Here is a 21,213-nt window from a genome sequence, read left to right as displayed (position 1 = left end):
CCACCCTGGGAAAAGGTCTCTGACCATCCACCTTATCTCAACTTGAACTTGTCCATCTTGTAATAGACCCTTCCACCCTGGGAAAAAGTCTCTGACTATCCACCTTATCTCAGCTTGAACTTGTCCATCTTGAAGTAGACCCTTCCACCCTGGAAAGAAGCCTGCGACTATCCACCCTATCTCACCTCGAACCTGTCCCTCTTACAGTCCGCACTTCCACCCCGGGAAAAATCCTCTGACTATCCAGCTTATCTCACCTTGAATTTATCCCTCTTGTAGTTGAACCTACCACCCTGAGAAAAACCCTCTGACTGTCTGTGCCTCTCATAATGTTGGAGACCTCAAATGATAGCATTATTTTGTGTTGTGAAATGTTTAAAAACTGCAGTGAATTGGACCTTACACTGTGTTTAGATATTTGGGGGGGTTTTTGTGTGTGTGTGTGTGTGTCTGTGTCAAAGAGGCTGTAGCCTGGCTCTCCAGTGGTGTTGGGTGAGGAGTAGGCAGGGATGGTTTGGCACCTTGTGCGGAGAGGGCGGGTCCATTGATGACACCGTCTCCAGGGAGCAGGAAGAGGAGAGGAGAGGAGGGAGGGAGGGAGTGGAGTGGAGTGGAGCCGGCTCTGGGCGACTTGTTGTGGGTATTTACACAGCCATGAACCTCCGCGGGCTCTTCCAGGACTTCAACCCCAGGTAAAGGCGAGAGTTTCACCCCCCCTTTTCCCTCGGGGGGGGGGGGGGGGAGGAGGCGGCCGCTGCCGGGGAGGGGAAGAAGAGGCAAGGAAGGCCTAATGTGCACCACAGAAGCCTCGGCCTTGGGTTAGTGTTGCTGCCTGCTCTGTGCTGCCAGCCTGGGATCCCTGGTGACTTTCTGCTGCACCAGTCAGGCTTCAGATTTAGAAGAATCGCTGACTGGAAATGTCTAGCTGCTTTTATATATATATATATTTCTATTAAAAAAAGTGAAAGTGCAATTGTAAAAACTGGTGTCCAGACATTTCAGCCCCAGTTTCTAATGCTGTTTTTGTATCAGGGTCTACAAGCAGCCCAACATCGCCACAAAAGCCTTATAAATAATAGCCATTTTGTAAAACAAAATGCATCTCGATGTTTATTATTGCCGTTCGTAGAGATAATTAGCGAATGGAATACTTGCTGAGTGGTGTGTAATTAAGAAAAGAATTGCATTTGTATAGCGCCTTTCAAGATCACCAACCATCCCAAAGCTCTTTGAAAATGTTTTGAATTGGAGTCATTTGTAACATTGGAAACACAGCAGCCAATTTTTGCTCAGCAGGATCCCATGAACGGCAACGTGATCGTGACTAGGTAGTCTTTTTTGTGATGTTGATTGAGGGATAAATAAGTTTTTAAAGTTTCCCTATTAGTATTACAAGTAGGCTTACATTGACACTGCGGTGAAGTTACTGTGAAAATCCCCTAGTCGCCACTGTCCGTCGCCAGTGTTTGGGTACACTGAGGGAGAATTTGGTACGGCCAATAATCCTAACCAGCAAGTCTTTCAAACTGAGAGAGGAAACCGAAGCACCAGAGGAAACCCATGCAGCTGTGGGGAGAATGTGCAGACTCCGCACAGACAGTGACCCAAGCCAGGAATCGAACCCAGGTCCCTGGAGCTGTGAGGCAGCAGTGCTAACCACTGTGCTACCCATATTGACCAGGACGCTGGGGAGAACTTCCCTGCAATTCAAAATGGTGCCATGGGATCTTTTATATCTGCATGACAGGACAGACAAGGTCTCAGTTTAATGTCTCATTTGACCGATGGCACCTTACAGTGTGGCACTCCCTCAATACTGTGCTAGAGTTACCACCTTGATTGTTGTAGTCAGCTGGAGTGGGACTTAAACCCTTCTAGGAGGGACCAAGTCAACCTGACACTGTTCACTATTGTCACATGCATTTGTTGCAAAAACAATCAGACAATAAGAAGTCCCACAACGCCAGGTTAAAGTCCAACAGGTTTATTTGGTAGTAAACACCACTAGCTTTTGGAACACTGTTCCTTCGTCGGGTGAGTGGAGAGTGCTGATCACAAACAGGGCATATAAAGGCATATGACTCAGAACTCTCCACTCACCTGACGAAGGAACAGCTTTCCGAAAGCTAGTGGCCCTGTTTACTACCAAATAAATCTGTTGGACTTTAACCGGGTGTTGTGAGATTCTTACTGTGTTTACCCCAGTCCAATGCTGGCATCTCCACTTCATGACAACCAGACAAACCAGAAACAGTCCACATGTATTTTCATTCCCAAATGATGCCAAATTGTGAGCCACTTCTGACTCAAAAGTGAAAGTGCAACCAACAGAGCTACAGCTCAATTATATGGATTGTTGTTTATATGGATTATAATTCTCAGATACCCCAGTTAAAGCCTGCATACCTCGGCATGATTATCTGAGTTCTGAGCCAGTTTTCTGAGCAGAGAGTGAGTTGCTGCAGCAGGTAGAAAAATAATTATTTTGTCAGACTTTGTTTACACTTGAAATCTTGTCTCCTGCCAGTGGAATGGAATTGACATGAGGTGTGATGAAGTATCCACAGATCCTTTTTCTAACATTTCTTTAAATTTCAGATTTCCAGCATCTACAGTATTTTACTTCTGTTTGTGTGGGGAAGTGTGCACATTGTTATCTCCTAGCATCAGATTAGTGGGTCTGTAAACATAATCTGGTACATCACAGTGTGGTGCAAGTTCCAATTGCCTGCAGAGGCAGTATGGTGGCACAGTGTTTAGCACTGCTGCCTCGCAGTGCCAGGAACCCAGGTTCGATTCCTGGCTTGGATACTGTCTGCACATTCTCCCCATGTCTGTCTGGGTTTCCTCCAGGTGCTCTGGTTTCCTCCCACAGTCTGAAAGATGTGCCGGTCATGGTAAATTCTCCTTCAGTATATCCAGACAAGTGCCAGAGTGTGGCGACTAGGAATTATCACGATAGCTTAATTGCAGTGTTAATGTAAGTCTACTGTGACTAATAAATAAATAAATTTTAAGTAACTTAAAAAAAACTTTTCCTGGAACTACTTTGGAACTTTTTTTTTCAGTTTGGAAGGATTTGGGAATTAAATATACAAGGACTGTGCTGTATCTAGGTTTGTTTGATTGTCTCCTGAATTTGCTGCCAAGTAATCATTTTAGTTAATGTACACCACTGAACAGGGGTGGGCAAACTGGATGGTTTATAGGCTTAGATGACGTGGAGCCTCCTATGAGAGCCATGGTATATTGGGAATGAAAGTAAAGAAGATTGGTGCAGGCACTCTGTCAGGACCTTCCTCCAAAAAACTAGGACTGTTTGAGAAGAGGTCAGGCTGACACACTGGCTGTCCTAATATAGTTCGGTATTCTGTGCAAGCAATCTGAGAGCAGTAGCTACAGAGAATGGTTTAGCAGCTGGTGAGGCCATTAGTATGTTGCAGGCTGCCTGCTGCATTGAATTGCACAGTGCCACTAAGGGAAGGTATACATATGCACAGATATTCAAGTTTATCTGATTGATGTTTGAATGTTTCGGAGGTGCAGCAGGTGGTCAGGAAGGCGAATGGGATGCTGGCCTTCATAGCGAGGGGGATTGAATATAAAAGTAGGGAGGTCTTGCTGCAGCTGTATAGGGCATTGGTGAGGCCGCAGCTGGAGTACTGTGTGCAGTTTTGGGCGCCGCATCTGCGCAAGGATATTTTGGCCCTGGAGGGAGTGCAGAGGAGGTTTACTAGGCTGATACCGGAGTTGAGGGGATTGAGCTATGAGGAGAGGCTGAATAAACTAGGCTTGTACTCGTTAGAGTTTAGAAGAATGAGGGGAGATCTCATTGAGACGTATAAGATGATGAATGGGATGGATAGGATAGAGGTGGAGAGACTCTTCCCGCTCAAAAAAGACAGTAGGACTAGGGGGCACAGCCTCAAGATAAAGGGGAGGCGGTTTAGAACGGAGTTGAGGAGGAACTTCTTCACTCAAAGGGTGGTGAATCTCTGGAATTCTCTGCCCGTTGAAGTGGTGGAGGCTGCCTCGCTAAATATTTTTAAGAAGCGGGTTGATGGGTTCTTGATAAGAGAGGGGATTAAGGGTTATGGGGAGAGGGCGGGAAAGTGGAACTGAGCCACGACAGATCAGCCATGATCTTATTGAATGGCGGGGCAGGCTCGAAGGGCTAGATGGCCTACTCCTGCTCCTATTTCTTATGTTCTTGTGAAAGTGTAAGCAAGAGTGCCCGCACACTTGGGCATGTTTGCAAACCTTGTGCTCAGATAAAGTGTCCAAGAGATATTTTAGACAATGTTGGCACCTAATTTCATTACAGCTTGACACCATACACAACTGTGTCAAGAGTCTTCTCTGAAAGACCTTGTACCTATCCACTGGGACCAAACTCTGGGTGGCTGGGTGGCACACAGTTGTTATTCTCTGGCTGCCTCACAGCACCAGGGACCCAGGTTCGATTCTAGCCTTGGGTCACTGTCTGTGTTGAGTTTGCACACACCACCACCACCCTGCCCCCCCGCCAATATCTGCATGGGTTCCCTCCACGTGCTCCAGTTTTCTCCCACAGTCCAAAATTATGCAGGTCAGGTGGGATTGGCAATGCTAAGTTGCCCCTTAGTGTGCAAAGGTGTGTAGACTTAGATGGGGTTAGCGGGGCAAATGTGTGGGGTTAGCGGGGAATAGGGCACAGGGTGGGCCTTGGTGAGATGGTCTTTTGGAGAGTTGGTGCAGACGCGATGGGCTGAATGGCCTCCCCCTGCAGTGTTGGAATTCTGTGATGATTCTGTGGTAATGCCTGCATTAATTTATCATATTCTGAATGCTGAGAGATATTGTCCAAATTTGAGATACAGGGAAAAGGTCTAGGACATTACAGACATTGGAGTGTGTGGTGAAGATCCAAATTAAAAGAGCTGGTTGGAAATCTATAATAGGTTGACTTCATCATCTTGAAGATTTGCTCCTGAGAGTCTTTGAGGAAATAGCATGAATTATTTTGCAGAAATACAAGTGCTAAATGGAATTATTTATCAATGGTTGTTGTCTAGTTTGATAGTTACTGATGCTGCTATTAAATTTTTCTGCAGTTCAAGCAGTGAGACCAATCAGTTGTTGGTGCAGATACATGAATATTCCGAGGAAAGCATGCGCATGTTTTTGTTTCAGATTCCAGCATCCACAATATTTTGCCTTTGTTTTATTACAGTAATGACAGTTCTGTTGTTCTCTCTCTGTTGCAGCAAGTTCCTGATATATGCCTGCCTGCTACTGTTCTCAGTCTTGCTTTCTCTCCGCCTGGATGGAATTATCCAGTGGAGTTACTGGGCTGTCTTTACACCGGTCTGGCTATGGAAACTCATGGTGATCATAGGTGCCTCGGTGGGAACTGGAGTGTGGGCTCGAAATCCACAGTACAGGTGAGGAATGTCTGCAAATGCCATGCTTCCAGTGACACTGAGTAAATTGATAGTAGCACCCAGGATTCACTAAGACAGCTGGGAGGTTTCATTTGAAAAACACCTCCAAGGATCTCATTCATTACAGAGTGTAGACTCCAGCCAGCAATGGTTTGTGTTACTGAGTTTGTCTTTGTACAAAGCAGTGGTGGTGAAATGCCATTATTCCTCAGGGGCTAAAAAGCAGTGAGTTTGCCTTTGTCACTCTGGGTGAAAGCATTTCCATAACAAAATCCTGTTAACAGCTTGTTACCAGCAATGTTTGTTTTTGTTTTAAATTTAAAAACTGAAAATACTGGAAATATTCAGCAGGTCTGACAGTATCTGTTGAGAAAGAGGCTGTGTAAAATCAATGACTTTAGATCCAGGTTTCCTCCACTGATGCTGCACTTGCAGCATTTCCTGTTTTGATCTCGGATTCTAACTTCCAGAGCATTTTGTGTTTGAGTTGTTGTTTCAGCGAAGGGAGGAATGGGACCTTTTTGTTGTTGTTTTGCTCTGCCCGTGTCAGCACTGAGCTCCTCAGGGTCTCGTAGCACTTGGGCAGATGCAGAAAAAGGTTCAGCACGGCACTTTAGGCAATGTTGCACCAGAATGAACTTTCCTTTTTTCCACAAAAAGCTACCTTGTGGCCTCAGAAGGTTTGTGCCAAATTGTGGGCAGGTTTGCGCTATTCACTGTGGGCTTTTTAGGAATTCTGTGACGAGGTGGCACAGTGGTTAGGCCTCACAGCACCAGAGACCCAGGTTCAAGTCCCGATTAGTGTCAATTTTTGTGCAGAGTCTGCACGTTCTCCCCATGTCTGCATGGGTTTCCTTTGGGTTCTCCGGTTTCCTTCCATGATCCGAAAGATATGCTGGCTAGATGCATTGGCCATGCTAAATTCTTCAATGTACCTGAACAGGCACTGGAGTGTGGCGACTACAGGATTTTCACAGTAGCTTCATTGCAGTGTTAATGTCAGCCCACTTGTGATACTAATAAATAAACCTAAACTTATTTATCCCAAAACTCCTCCCTTGAGATTTTGGATATCTGACAGAAAGAGGTAACGTTTCTCATTAATTTTCACTGGATTTGAACTCAGCTCCTGAGATGACAGAGCTGCGTGCTTACCCATGGACACCCATTGCACCAAATTATTCCTTCTTTTTAATTGTAGATTCATACAATCATACAACACCGCAGAGGCCATCTGGTCCTTTGTGCCTGTGCTGGCTCTTTAGGAAAAAAATCCTATTATTTCACTCCCTTGGTCTTTCCTTCTAGCCCTGTAGATTTAATGGTTGATATAATTTGCCTTTTGATGTAAGGTTACTGGAGCGAAAATTACAGTGCAAGGAATAGAAGGAGGACAGGAGCAGCATTGGCAATATTTCATAACCAGAGTCACTGAACTTATTCGTTGATCATTTTATTATTTTCTTAACAATATATTCGTGAACAGATGGACACACACACACACACACACACACACACACACACACCCTTCCCTTACCTCTGTGTAAGCCCATTGTGCTACAGAGCTGGTTTGTGTGCAGTCTAATGGTGCATGCTCAGTGAGGCTGCCTTTCCCTCCTTGATCTGATTTCCAATGTGCTAAATAATTTGGTTTATCCAGTCAGAAAATTGGCATGTAGTTAAAGCACTGGAATTTTCTTATAATTGCCAGCAAGAATGGCCATTTATAAAGAATGCCACTGCCCCCCATTTATATACCCCTTGTCCCTCTGCCACCCCTAAGATGCAGCAGCAAGCGACAGGCAGAGGAGTGTTTTGTTTCAGGCTGTTGTATACTCAGCATTCTTACTGCCTTCCTGATTGAATCAGCTTCCCACTCTCCAAGCCTGTGGAGCAAAATATTGTTGAAAAGATTTCAAACACAGAAATGTCAAGTCTGTGGATAAGTTTAATTTTAAAAAAGCAAGAAGCTACACGATGTTAAGTTTATTTATTAGTGTCACACGGCACGGTGCCACTGTGGTTAGCACTGCTGCCTCACAGTGCCAGAGACCCAGATTTGATTCTTGGCTTGGGTGACTGTCTGTGTGGAGTTTGCATGTTCTCCCTGTGTCTGCGTGGGTTTCCTCTCTTAGTCTAAAGGATCTGCTGGTTAGGTGCATTGGCTATGCTAAATCCTCCCTCAGTGCCAGAGTGTGGCGACTAGGGGATTTTCACAGTAACTTCATTGCGGTGTGAATGTAAGCCTACTTGTGACACTAATAAATAAACTTCAAACATTGACACTGCAAAAAAGTTACTGTGAACATCCCCTAATCGCCACACTCTTGTGCCTAATTAGCTGATTAACTAATTGGCTGACTGCCTCTCTAACTTAGAAATAGTTTTTCTTCTAAGCCCTTACTGTTACAGTTGAAGTTTATTGAATAATTAATCACTTGGTATCCACCGGAAGTTCTATAGCACAATACCAAAAAAGTCATTTGATCCTTGGTTATCGCCGGAATTCAAAATGATCCTTTGTACCAAGCAAATTAATGTGAAAGTTAATCAAATTTTGTTTGGTACTAGTCCTGGGATGCTTTGTATCCTTAAAGATACTTTATAAATGCAGGTTGCAAAATGATGGACCACAAGAAAGCACTGTTTGGTCCTTGGTGCTAAGCTGACTCTTTAAGGAGCTATTTAATCGGCCCCATTTTCCCCCTTCCTTTCAAAGTGAAAAAAACACACTGATTCTGCGTACTCTTATTTAGTCTCTGTTAACTTGATTACATTATTAATAAGTTTACTGAAAGGTTCACCTGGTGTGAAATTGAAAGTGCATCTTGATTTATTCTTTGTTCCTGGTGTTTATCTCTGTTTTAATGCAGGGCTGAGGGAGAAACCTGTGTGGAATTTAAAGCAATGCTTATAGCTGTGGGAATCCACCTATTGTTGCTGATGTTCGAAGTACTGGTGTGTGACCGGATTGAACGAGGCACCCACTTCTGGCTGCTTGTTTTCATGCCGCTGTTCTTTGTGTCCCCGGTGTCAGTGGCTGCCTGTGTGTGGGGATTTCGACATGATCGCTCCTTGGAGGTAAGACGCATTGGCTTTGTCAGTCATGCTGATTTTGTATTTGATGTGATAGCTCCTTGACCAAGCTTTTGGTGAACTGTCCTGATATCTCCTTATGTGACTTGGTGTCAAATTATTGTTTGACGATTGTTCCTGTAAAGCACTTTGGGATGGTTTCCTATGTGGCAGGCGCTATAAAAATGCCAAGTAGTTGTTGTTAAAATATGATGCACAGACTCCAGTACATTCAAGAACAGCTTCTTCCCTCGTGCTGCCATCAGACTTTTAAATGGTTCTATCACATATTAAGCTGATCTTTCTCTGCACCCTAACTGTACCTTCAACACTACATTCTGCATCCTAGCCTTTCTTTCTCCCCATGTTTGATTTTATTTATTATTGTCACATGTATTAACATACAAGTGAAAAGTATTGTTTCTTGCGTGCTATACAAAGCATACCGTTTATAGAGAAGGAAACGCGAGAGTGCAGAATGTAGTGTTACAGTCACAGTTAGAGTGTAGAGAAAAATCAACTTAACGCGAGATAGGTCCATTGAAAAGTCGGCGACAGCAGCAGGGAAGAAGCTGTTCTTGAATCAGTTGGTACGTGACCTGAGACTTTTGTATCTTTTTCCCGATGGAAGAAGATGGAAAAGAAAGTGTATTCAATGAACGGTATGTTTTGGCTGACTAGCGCGTAAGAAACAATACTTTTCACACTGTAACCCAATACATGTGACAATAATAAATCAATTCAATTCAAAGAATGCTCGTATGAGATGGTCAGAATAACTCTTATACTCCAAACTGATCAATGGAATTGGAGCCTTCTTTGGCTGTCACACGTCTGTTACTACAAACGAAATCTGACTGTCTGACATAACGGGTTAAATTTAAAGTTATATCTAATTACAGATAAATAGTATTGTGCATACTTGTAACCATCTTAAAGTGTTTTATGATTGCCTGTGTAACATTTTTTTCCTTTTAAATCTGGATACCAGTTAGAAATCCTGTGTTCTGTGAACATTCTTCAGTTCATATTCATCGCACTAAGACTGGATGAAATCATCAAGTGGCCTTGGCTGGTAATTTTTCTTTTATTTATCGATCGCTTTGCATTTCTTTTCCGTGGGAATCAAAAGCAAGGTGGCACGATCTTAGAATTCGAGCTAAAATGCCGAGGGAAATTGGGCACAACTTTTGCCAGGCAAAGGCAGGGAATTTTGGAATTTCACTCTTCCCCTACTCCCCACCTTCAAAAAGCTGCAGATGCAGAGGGACAATTAGGAACCATCAGCCTTAAGATCGGTAGATTTTGGTTGGGTAAGTATCATGAGATTTGGAGCTAAGATGGGCCAAGAAAAAATTGAGAGAAGCATGAGCCATGAAATAATAATTGAAATGTGGAGCAGACATGAGGGGCTAACTGGTCTCCTCTTGTTCTTGTGATATCTTCCTGCTCCAAAGAGATTCTGAGCCCTTTCAATGGACAAAATTGAATCTGACAGCAGCTTTCCTTCCACAGTCCATTACTAATATTGAATATTGTATTGAAGTGTCTCTTAACACGGACATGACCTGCTTGTTGAACTATCTCCCTGTTCCGATGAGGACAATGTGTGCTGAATGAAAGTACAGCTGGCTGTTCATATATACTCGGCACACGCTTCATTCGCTGGTACATGAACTAATTTTAATAAGCTGCTTCAGGAGGATCTACGTCTCTTTTCACATTACACGTTAGACTTGGAAAGTTTTATTCTGCCGATTTGCTAAAAGCTATGCAGATAAACTTGTTGGCTGCTTATGGAGAAGCAAATAGCCATGCACAATCTGCAATAAGCAGCTTACAAGGCCCACGAAGCAAGCTGAGCTGTTTGTGATATTCTGAGATTGTAATATATGCATTGCTGTTGTTGTGTCTTCAAAGTCGCCAACAGGCGTAGAATTATCAAACATTATTATAAGTAGCACATATCGCTATTGTGAGCGAATGTGTAAATGCAGGAAAATTCGTTTTAAAGCCAGGATCGTTTTTTTCAGCCCAATGTTTTTAATTTTTTTTGTAGGTGGTCTGTGTTCCTTTGTGGATCCTGATGTCGTTTCTCTGCCTAGTGGTGCTCTACTACATTGTGTGGTCGGTACTATTCCTGCGGTCTATGGATGTGATAGCCGAACAAAGACGGACTCACGTTACAATGGCCATCAGCTGGATGACCATTGTTGTTCCGCTTTTGACCTTTGAGGTTTGTAACTTGGTTTTGGGTAATGGGGTCATTGGGTTCTTCAATGACTGAAGTGTCGCCGCTTTTCAAGTGATCAGTTGATCTGATTTTCATTGCTGGAGATACATTGATGCATAGTGGACAGTTTCATTCATTGAGGGAATTTTCAGGGTTTGCCAGTTTGCTTGATTAACCCAGCACAAAGAAGGCTTGACAAGCATTGTGTTTTTGCAAGTCACGCTTAAAAGCAAAATGGTTGGTAGAAGTCCGGAAGCTGCCACGGAAAGGCATGAAATCCCAGTTCAGCTGCTGTCCTCCCATGTGTCTCAGCTGTATTTGGCCATATAATCTTCCATCTCAGATCTCTGATGCCGCTTTGTAGCAATACAAAGTCTTTTGGACTTTCTTTGGACTGTGGGATGAAACTGGAACACCTGCAGAAAACCCACGCAGACATGGGGAGAACGTGCAGATTCCACACATTCACCAAGGTAGACAACCTCACCTGGATGCCTTTTTGACCATTGCTCCTAATATCTCAGTAAAAAGTCTGACAACACCAGGTTTAAGTCCAACTGATTTATTTGATAGTAAACTCACTAGCTTTCGAGGTTTCCCTCTTCTTCAGGTGAATTCTTCAGATTCACCTGAAGAAGAGGGAAACCTCGAAAGCTAGTGAGTTTACTATCAAATAAATCAGTTGGACTTAAACCTGGTGTTGTCAGACTTTTTACTGTGTTTTCCCCAGTCCAACGCCGGCATATCCACATCATCCTAATATCTCAACAGGTGTTCCTCCCTACTTTATACTTCTGCTCTTATGCTCTACGTTTGTATGTTTCCTTGAGCTATCTGGCTTATTTATATTCTTAAGAGAAGTTCAACTGTAGGGATGGCACAGTGGTTAGCACTGCTGCCTCACAGCACCAGGGACTCAGGTTCAATTCCCAGCTTGGGTCACAGTCTGTGTGGAGTCTGCACATTCTCATTGTGTCTGTGTGGGTTTCCTCTGGCTGCTCCAGTTCCCTCCCACAGTCCAAAAGACGTGTTGGTTAGAAGCATCGTCCATGCTAAATTCTCCCTCAGTGTACCCGAACAGCCACTGGAGTATGGCGACTAGGGGATTTTCACAGTAACTTCATTGCAGTGTTAATGTAAGCCTACTTGTGTCACTAATAAATAAACTGTAAAACAAAAAGTTGATACTTGGATTTGAAAGTGTTTTTCATCAGTCAGGCATTTGACGAGCATGCAAACTCTCCCATTGTTACTGCTGAGATATAATAGCCACATGTGATTTCCAGTATGGAGTGTGCAGCCTCCCCCCACAAACACTCATCATTTATTTTTTATTGTCCACAGATTCTTTTGGTTCACAAACTGGATGGTCACAATAATTTTTCATACATTCCAATTTTCATTCCTCTTTGGCTTTCTCTGATAACGTTAATGGCAACAACCTTTGGACAGAAAGGAGGAAATCACTGTGAGTATCAATAGTGTTTGTTAGAATTTTATTCTATATCCCATCATTTTGATGCATGTTGGCACAACAGAAAGTGCAGTGGCTCATTAATGGGAACTGAATGTGGATTTCCTATGGTCATTGATGATAGCTATATCCTGATTAAATATTATCTTGGACCAGCAATGTTCATTGCACTTTATTATTACAGCTCGCAACTGATGTCATATTGCATTACATTGAGTGTCTGTGTGCAGAGCACCTTGGTTTGAGAACTAGTTATTTAAAAAAAGCACCAAGTGCAGCATCAAACTTTTGAATGGTCCTACCACATAGTAAGCCGATCTTTCTCCTCAGCCTATCGTTAATTGCACCACTACTACATTCTGCACCCTCTCCATTCCTCCTCCCCCATGTACTCTATGAATCATATGTTTTATCTGGATATCTCGCAAGAAATAATACTTTTCACTGTGTCCCATACATATGGCAATAATAGTTCAATTCAATTTTATTCTTATTCTTATTAGTTTTTGCTTCCCTATTCACAATGATTAGATCAGCTGAGATAACTTATAGAATCCCTACAGTGCAGAATGAGGCCATTCAGCCCATTGAGTCTGCACTGACCCACCAACAGAGCGTCTTAACCAGGTCCACCCCCTACCCCCCACACCCCCTGTAATCCTGCACATTTATCATGGCTAATCCACCTAACCTACACATCTTGGGATATTAAGGGGCAATATACCATGGCCAATCCACCTACCCATCTTTGGACTGCAGGAGGAAACCAGAGCATCCGAAGGAAACCCAAGCAGACACAGGTTGAATGTGCAAACTCCACACAGTCACAAGGCCGGAATCAAACCCATGTCCCTGGTGCTGTAAGGCAGCAGTGCTAACCACTGTGCCACCGTGCTGCCCACTTACAACATAGAACATAGAACAGTACAATACAGTACAAGCCCTTCGGCCCTCGATGCTGTGCCGAGCTATGTCTGAACCCAAGACCAAGCTATCCCACTCCCTATCATTCTGGTGTGCTCCATGTGCCTATCCAATAACCGCTTGAAAACTCCTAAAGTGTCTGACTCCACTATCACAGCAGGCAGTGCATTCCACACCCCAACCACTCTCTGAGTAAAGAACCTATCTTGGACATCCCTCCTATATCTCCCACCATGAGCCTTATAGTTATGACCCCTAGTAACACATACATCCACCCAAGGGAATAGTCTCTGAACATCCACTCTATCTATCCCCCTCGTCACCTTATAAACCTAAACTTGTTTTTGCTTCCCTATTCACAACGATTAGATCAGCTGAGATAACTTACAGAAGCATAGAATCCCTACAGTGCAGAAGGAGGCCATTCAGCCCATTGAGTCTGCACTGACCCACCGACAGAGCATCTTAACCAGGTCCACACTGCAACCACCGCTGCCCCCCCCGTCCCCGTAATCCTGCACATTTATAATATATAAGCTTGTCCCTTGGTAGCTGACCTTGTCCTGAGTATTTTATATGTTGGAGTTGCACTTGGTCCTATTGATGATATGACCAATTTGGTTGTTAACACCTCTTGCAGTTGGATTGACTGAAAGGTAGAATACTGGTTTTACAACTTTCCTGGTATTAACCCCATTAACAGACAGAATTGTGGGGAGGAGGGTGTGTGTGTGGGAGAGAGGTGTGTGTGAAACCAGTGTTGCACTCAATCCCACCAGTTTCCCAGGACAAGGCTAGGTTAAAATTTGTCCCTGATAATTTATAAACTGAAAAAAATAATGATGGGGTGAAGAAGGAAGTGAGGTTGGAATTGGTAAATTAATTTTATTTGTTTGTTAACAAGTAGAGTCTGAAAACATCTAAATGGATTATATACTGCGAGGATGTACAGATGAGTGATTATTTTTGATTAAGATATGGGTTGAATGTTTTATTTTTGTAGTTCAGTGTTGATGGAGCGCCAAAACTTTTCGGGCATTTAGCAGCTTTTGTTGCTGACAAGGCCATTGATTGTTCCAACATTGCCACGTCTGAATTGAAAACCTCCAAAACTGTGTTATAGCTGATCATGTGGGGAGGGGAGGGTAAGGTTGGGAAGAAGAGACTGGCTCACACCTTCTGGTCTCCAGAGTGCCAGCGATTGGAGTATCTCCCAAGATGCGCTTTGGGATCCCATGGAAGCCCCACTCACTGACTCTGTGGGAATTGCCTGGAAAGTTTGAACTTCCAAAGGGAAATTGCCACACTTGCTTTGACCCTCCAAAAACGTCCCCAACTCTGAGTTAGAGTCAGAGATTTCAGACAGTTCGGACTTGAATAGTTACCTGTGGAACCATAGAAAAGTTACAGGACAGAGGTAGGCCATTCAGTCTATCCAGGTCCCACCTTCCTGCACCCAGCCTACAGCCCGGGAGCTTACGGCATTTAAGGTGCAGATCCAGATACTTTTAAAAAGAGTTTAGGGTCTCTGCCTCCATCACCAACTCAGGCAGCGAATTCCAGACATCCTCTGCGTGAAAAAGTTCTGCCTCATGTCCCTGCTACATCTACTGCCACTTATCTTGAATCAGTGTCCCCCGTTCAGAATTCTCCACCAAGTGAAACAATTTTATCCTGTCCACTCTATCTCTTCTCATAATCTTGTACACCTCTACCAAATCACCCCTCAGCCTTCTTTGTTCCAAGGAAAACAAGCACAACCTATCCAATCTCTCTTCATTGCCAAACCTTTCTAGCCCTGGCAACATTCTTGTAAACCTTCTCTGCACTCTCAGAAAATGTTAGGTTGAAAAATTCTGGTCTAACACATGGGTTACTATACAGCTGACCCAGCTCACCCCTCAACCAGCCTGACTCACTTCCCTACCCAACCTGACTAATCCTCAGTAACCAACTCTCCCAACCCCCTAACCAGACCTGATCTGACAACTTCTCCTGACCCACCCACTCACACACTCTGCCATCTTACCCAGTTGCCACTCTGCCCGTTTACCTCATCTACCAACCCACTCACAAGCCACCCTTTCACTGAGAAACTTGGATAGCCTGAAACATTCAGCAGAATGTGGCAGTGAGTGCCGGAAAAAGGAGGTTTTGTCTTTGGCACAGATTCTTTCTGCTGCTCTGTGAGGATTTCTGTGCTGACAGAGTTCTGCAGGATTTTCCATCGGAAGTCAGCTTTTTCAATGTACTACACTTGGCCTCTGGCTCTGATTGAAAGTTTTGGGCCTTTATCGAATTGTTCAAGTTGGGAATGAACTCTTTTCCTCTGAGCAGAATCCGCTTTATTCACATACTCACTCTGTTGAATTCTACTGAAACCAGGTTGGGCATGTGCCGGGGTTCAGAATCTCAAACTTTGTGAGTCCAGAATTTGCTGTTGAATTGTTGCAATTTGATACTTAAAAATTGTCAATATTTCCTACTCTTTACAAAGTGGGCGGCACAGTGGTTAGCACGGTGCCAGGGACCCAGGTTCCATTCTGGCCTCAGGTCACTGTCTGTGTGGAGTTTGCAAGTTCTCCCCGCGTCTGTATGGGTTTCCTCTGGATGCTCCGGTTTCCTCCCACACTCCAAAGGTGTGTGGGTTAGGTGATTGGCCATGGTGAATTGCCTCATAATGTCAGGGTATTAGCAGGGTAAATATGTGGGGTTAGGGGATTAGGGCCTGGATGGGATCGTGATCGGTGCAGGCGTGACGGGCTGAATGGCCTCCTCCTGCATTCCAGGGATTCTTTAATTCAAACCAAAGTCAACTGTATTAATGTAATGGACTTGATTCCTAATAGAACTGTCCAGTGATACAAAAGGACTTTTGAAATTTCCCATGTCTGCTAATTTTGTTACTTTTGTAGGGTGGTTTGGAATCCGCAAAGACTTCTGTCAGTTCCTTCTGGAGATCTTCCCTTTCCTGCGGGAATACGGAAACATTTCGTACGAGCTTCACCATGATGACAGCGAAGACTCTGAGGAGATGCCCGTACCAGAGCCTGCTAAGATAGCCCCAATGTTCCATAAAAAGACTGGGGTAGTGATCACCCAGAGCCCTGGGAAATACTTTGTCCCCCCTCAAAAGCTCAACATTGACATGCCTGATTAACATTGACTGGAGAGAGTAATAGACTTGGGAATTAAATAGTACTGTCTGGATATGGTACATTTATGTTATACGTGCACTAAGCTCTTGTATAAATTGGACTTGGTCTGGCACATGGAGCTCCGCTGCCAAATATGTAAAATTGAATCCATCAAGTCAGATTCTGCTTTTTTTTGTTAGTGGGGGAAAGAACTGCTTTCACTAAGGTTACACTGAAGAAGGAGGAAAGGAAGAAGCTGGTGTTTTATTCCCACATTAACAGGCGGGGTTCACATTTTAATATAATCTTACTCCTGGCAATTGCAAGCTTTGCATTATATCAAAAATTGAATGATATAAATAAAACAGCAAATTTAATGCTAAAAGAAATTTGAATGAACTGGCAATAAGAATTGAGCAACTTTGAATTCAGGGGAATTAAGTGCAACTTAATAATAATCAGCACAGATGGGGGAAGGAAAGCTCAAATTATCATCTGCTGCAGTGACAATTGGGAGCAACGGTTATGACTTTTCAGAACTGAGGAACTGGAAATGTTCCCCCATCCTTTTTCCCCTTGCAGGTGATCTATGTCTGTTTACTATAAATAGACAATTAAAGGCAAACTTCAGTATTCTTTATTTACCATTGGATAATCCATGCAAGTCACTTTACAACTTCAGTTGAAGTTCTGTTTTGATTGCAGTCCTTACACATGTTTAGGGGATAAATCTCAAGTCAGCGCTTCACATTATGTACAGAAGCAGCTTTTTTTTTTCAATACTGGATCAGCCTGATCCTCTTCATTGTGCTGAGTTTTTACAGAAAACATATTCGGGTCTGTTCATCGCAGCTTGTTAGAATATTTTCCTTCCACAGAAGGCAAGTCATTCAAATATTATAAACCTGGACTCAGTATTTTAACAGAGACCTCTGTAGTACTACGTGTTTGCAACCACCCATGTGTATAATAATCTTCCTTTTTAATGAGAATCTTCCTGGAAAGAAGATTAGGAATGCTTCTTGTGTATCCAGGGAAAAGAAAATATTTGCTCCGTGTGCCCAATGCATTACATTGTTTTTGGTCTTAATCCTAACAAAGACATGGAGTGCAATAATACATGTTGTGTAAGAATTAAATGTAATTTTTTTAATGCATGAACAAAAATTTGAATAACTATTTTGTTGTGTAACATATTAAAATGCATTACCCAATACCATTGGGTACCAGTTTAACCCCAGTGAAGGGCATATCATGCATTTTGAGTAACTTAAATACCTGTCAAATTAATACCTGCCCTTGTTAAAGGATGTTTGGTCCTGGTTAGGTGCTGGTTGCAATGTAAGAGACTGCTGTAATATATCAATGCCTACAGTGCTCCCCTCCTAGATCTAATTGGGGTGTGTTCTTTGAATGGAGACTGACACATCTGCTTGCTTAGATCTGTAAAGTGATAGGGTTCATGACTTTCTAAAGCGTTTTAAATGATATTATTATGGGGTTTGAGATATTTACACATGCTCTGATTGTTTGGAATATTTTTGTAGCTTATTGAGCTTTATGGAAATGGATTATTGATACAGAAGGAGACAAATGATGAGTTCCTTTAGCAATGCATCAAAGGTCAAAAACCAGTTTCAACGCATCTGTTCTTGTAATTTTATGTGTCTGCATTATATGAAATTTGTGTACTGTGTTGTAAGAACCTAAGAAATAGGAATGAACTGCATGAGATCATGGGTCTTTTTTATTATTGTTTTTATTTCAATTGCAGTTCAGAAAATGGCCCAATTCCCTGTTTAAATACTGTAGTTAACTGTTCTACATTATTGTCAACTAATCTTGACTCAGTACTGTTAATCTCAGTCCAAGTCAGGAGTTAATTTTGCAAAATTTGCCCTATCAATTTTATGATCCTCCTACAAAATTCTATTGTGATTGGAAAAGTAAAATTCCATTTAATGTAGACAATCTCCGACAAAGTGACTTGCGCTTTGTTTCTTTAAATTTACAGCTATAATCTTTAAATCTTGAATTGTTTAAAACTGCAGTGAACTTAAGGAAAGCTACATCTTAATTTGCATCAACCCAGTCTGACTAAAGGTGTCTAATTGCATTGTCTGCTATCTTAAGTTTCTAATTATCTTACCTTTCTAAACAATCCAAGCCAACATACTTCAGATGCTTAAAATCAGAAAAAAAAACAGAAGGTGCTGAAAATACTCAGCAGGTCAGGCAGCGTCTGTGGTGAGAGAGGCAGAGCTGACAGGTGGGATTTTACAGCCTCGCTCGAATGAGGCTGAAAACTCCCACCCGAGGTCAACGGACATTTCGGTTGCCTGCTGCAATTACGAGGCAGGGGGGGCGGTAGAATTCCGGCGAATATTTCAGTTCTGTGACCTCTCACGGATGCTGCCTGACCTCAATGTGATTACCAGTTGACTGACCTGAATTTAGAAAATTGATTTGGTCTTTAGAGTAATCGCAAGAAAAGTGATACTACAGCTGGGCAGCACTATAGTAGGGGTCACTGTAGTTTTTTTTTAATCATAAAACTTCTGGTGGTTTCAAAACTGTTTCTGAGTTTATATCAAAATGTACTTTTGGAGATCCTGTTTGTGTTTGTCACCTATATTAACATTTCCTCACCAAAGGTTGTTTTATTGTTAGGATCTCAATATCTTTCCCATCATGTTTTGTCTTCTGATTTCATTGGGCAGAATTTCCCAGTCGTGCTCAATGCAAAAGTGGAAAGTCGTGCCTGAGGTCAATGGACCTTAGCATGGTCTGCCACCGTGGGACGAGATAATTCCCCCCTCCCCCCTGCAATGTATCATTGGTATGTGCAGGCGGTACTGCTGGTGTTACTGCATATAAAAACCACTGGGGTCACATTAACCTAATGGACTTTTTCCTAACCTGCTGTAGCTGTGCCTGATCTTCAGTGCACTGATTTCAACTGGATGATAAAGTGGGCAGCTTCCACCGTTATTGGGAAGAGTCACACTCCACCGGGCTGCAACTGAAAATTATCCCTGTATGTTTTGAGTAGTGATTGTCAGTCACTGAAGGAAAGGTTTATCATTTTCTGGCCTCCTGAATCAATTGTTTCTGTACAGAATTGTCTTGAGTTTTGGGATGCCATCTCATGAAGCAATGTTGACCAACATTTTTAAGATCATTTTACCTGATCTAGATTAGTCAGTTTTGCAGGGAGTGTTTCACAATGCAACACTGCTGCTGTTATATTGAAACTTCTCTTGTTCATTTAGCCTACCGTTTTAAATTACTCTTGAATCATCTGACAAGCCACCTATATCTAGATTAGCTCCCTTGGATCATCATGAAAAAACTCAACACATACGATGGCAAGGATCCCCAAAAAATATGTCGTCCCTGTTTCAAATTGTATTACTAAGTTATTTATATGAATATCTGATAATGTAGTTTTTAACCAAAACTTAAACTGCTGCAGGGGGAGAGAGGAGGAGGGTGCTTTCCATATGAAATGGTTATGTAAACGGGTATGATGTGTTAAGTATTTCAAACCTAAAAGTTTCTAAGTCTTTAGCAGCGCAGATTCGTGTGTTGATCGAGGAGAGGGAGCAAAGTAGGAACTCTCAGCAGGCCTGAGAAGGAAAAGTGCAATCATTTTGTGTAGGATAGCAAATACTTATTGTTGGACCAGAGATTGACATTTTGTGTTTTGTTTTTTCTTTTGTGTAATAATATTTGTGTAATATCTGTAAATGTGTATTGTGTACATGCTGCTTTACTTTCAGTAAAAATAAAATAACTAAATGTTTCTGAATTCTGTTCCTATATCAGAAATCAGCACTATGCACACATTGACTCAGATTTTGCCCTCAAGGGTACATCAGGTTGGGGGTTGGGGCCGGAGGGCGGGATGGGTAGTGCATGCCACACGTTGATGGGAACCCTGATCCATGTTGATCAACTCAAGGCAGTTGCTAAACTGCCCACGTGAGCAGTGTCTTGACTGACAAAATGTTCTTTGAGAACATGGATAATGGGGCAGAGCAGCCACAGTACAGACCTGCAATAAGAGAGATATGTGTCATGGAAGGCTGTAGCATAACAGGAGGCTGATTCATGTAATCACGCATGCTCCAAACTTCAAAATTAATGAATAATCCAGGCCTATTACCAGTGATCTCTCTAACCTCGTTTATTTATCAAATCCTGCAGTGCAGAAGGAGGCCATCTGGCCCACTGAGACAATCCCACCCAGGCCCTATCCCCATAACCCCATGCATTTACCCTAGCTAGTCCCCCAGCACAAAGGAACAATTCAGCATGGCCAATCCACCAAATTCACACATCTTTGGAGCGTGGGAGGAAACTGGAGCACCCAGAGGAAACTCATGCAGACTCCACACAGACAATGACCCAATGTGGGAATTGAACCCGGGTCCCTTGCAATGTGAGGCAGCAGTGTTAATTGTGCCACCATGCCACAACTGATTTAGGTTGATTTGATTTCATTTATTATTGTCATATATAAGTATACAGTGAAAAGTATTGTTTCTTGTGTGCTGTACGGGCAAGGGTTGGCCCGTGATCTCAGACTTCTTGCTGCTTCTTGTATTTATACCACCTATGAATAGCAATGTGGGTTTTCCACTGAGCAAACACACGGTGGAAACATGATGACAGCTGACTCTCATGTGATGTTCCAGCTGGTAACACCGATCTTTTAAATTGAGTTATACACAAACTACCTGAAAATTGTCCTGAACTTGCAATAGAGACAGAATTGCTGGATGATAAGAGACCAAGGTCCATCTGGCTTGCCTTCCACCATCCTGGTATTTGACAAAATAATAGTGAAATTGTTGATTAAGCATACGATCAATTGGAGTCAGTGAACTGATCAGTATTTAAAACTCTGCGACTAACCTGAATGAGTACGTCACTACAGTAACT

The 21,213-nt window shown here is 42.8% G+C and overlaps 1 protein-coding gene across 1 annotated transcript; it reads left to right on the top strand.

Annotated features, from left to right (window-relative positions):
• The first annotated feature begins 608 nt into the window (after nucleotides 1-608).
• tmem185 (transmembrane protein 185) lies at nucleotides 609-17,830 on the top strand. The gene is made up of 7 exons (XM_080187848.1): nucleotides 609-692; nucleotides 5,247-5,423; nucleotides 8,297-8,504; nucleotides 9,490-9,573; nucleotides 10,558-10,734; nucleotides 12,076-12,199; nucleotides 16,045-17,830. Exons 1-7 carry the CDS (start codon nucleotides 655-657, stop codon nucleotides 16,287-16,289), a joined length of 1,053 nt encoding a protein of 350 aa, XP_080043974.1. The 5' UTR covers nucleotides 609-654; the 3' UTR covers nucleotides 16,290-17,830.
• Nucleotides 17,831-21,213: the final 3,383 nt, after the last annotated feature.

Source organism: Carcharhinus amblyrhynchos, chromosome 4 (assembly GCF_965287045.1).
Source record: "Carcharhinus amblyrhynchos chromosome 4, sCarAmb.v2.hapA, whole genome shotgun sequence".
In the NCBI taxonomy this organism is placed as follows: Eukaryota; Metazoa; Chordata; class Chondrichthyes; order Carcharhiniformes; family Carcharhinidae; genus Carcharhinus; species Carcharhinus amblyrhynchos.
Note: the sequence above shows the minus strand (reverse complement) of the source record. Positions and strands in the feature narration are given on the sequence as shown.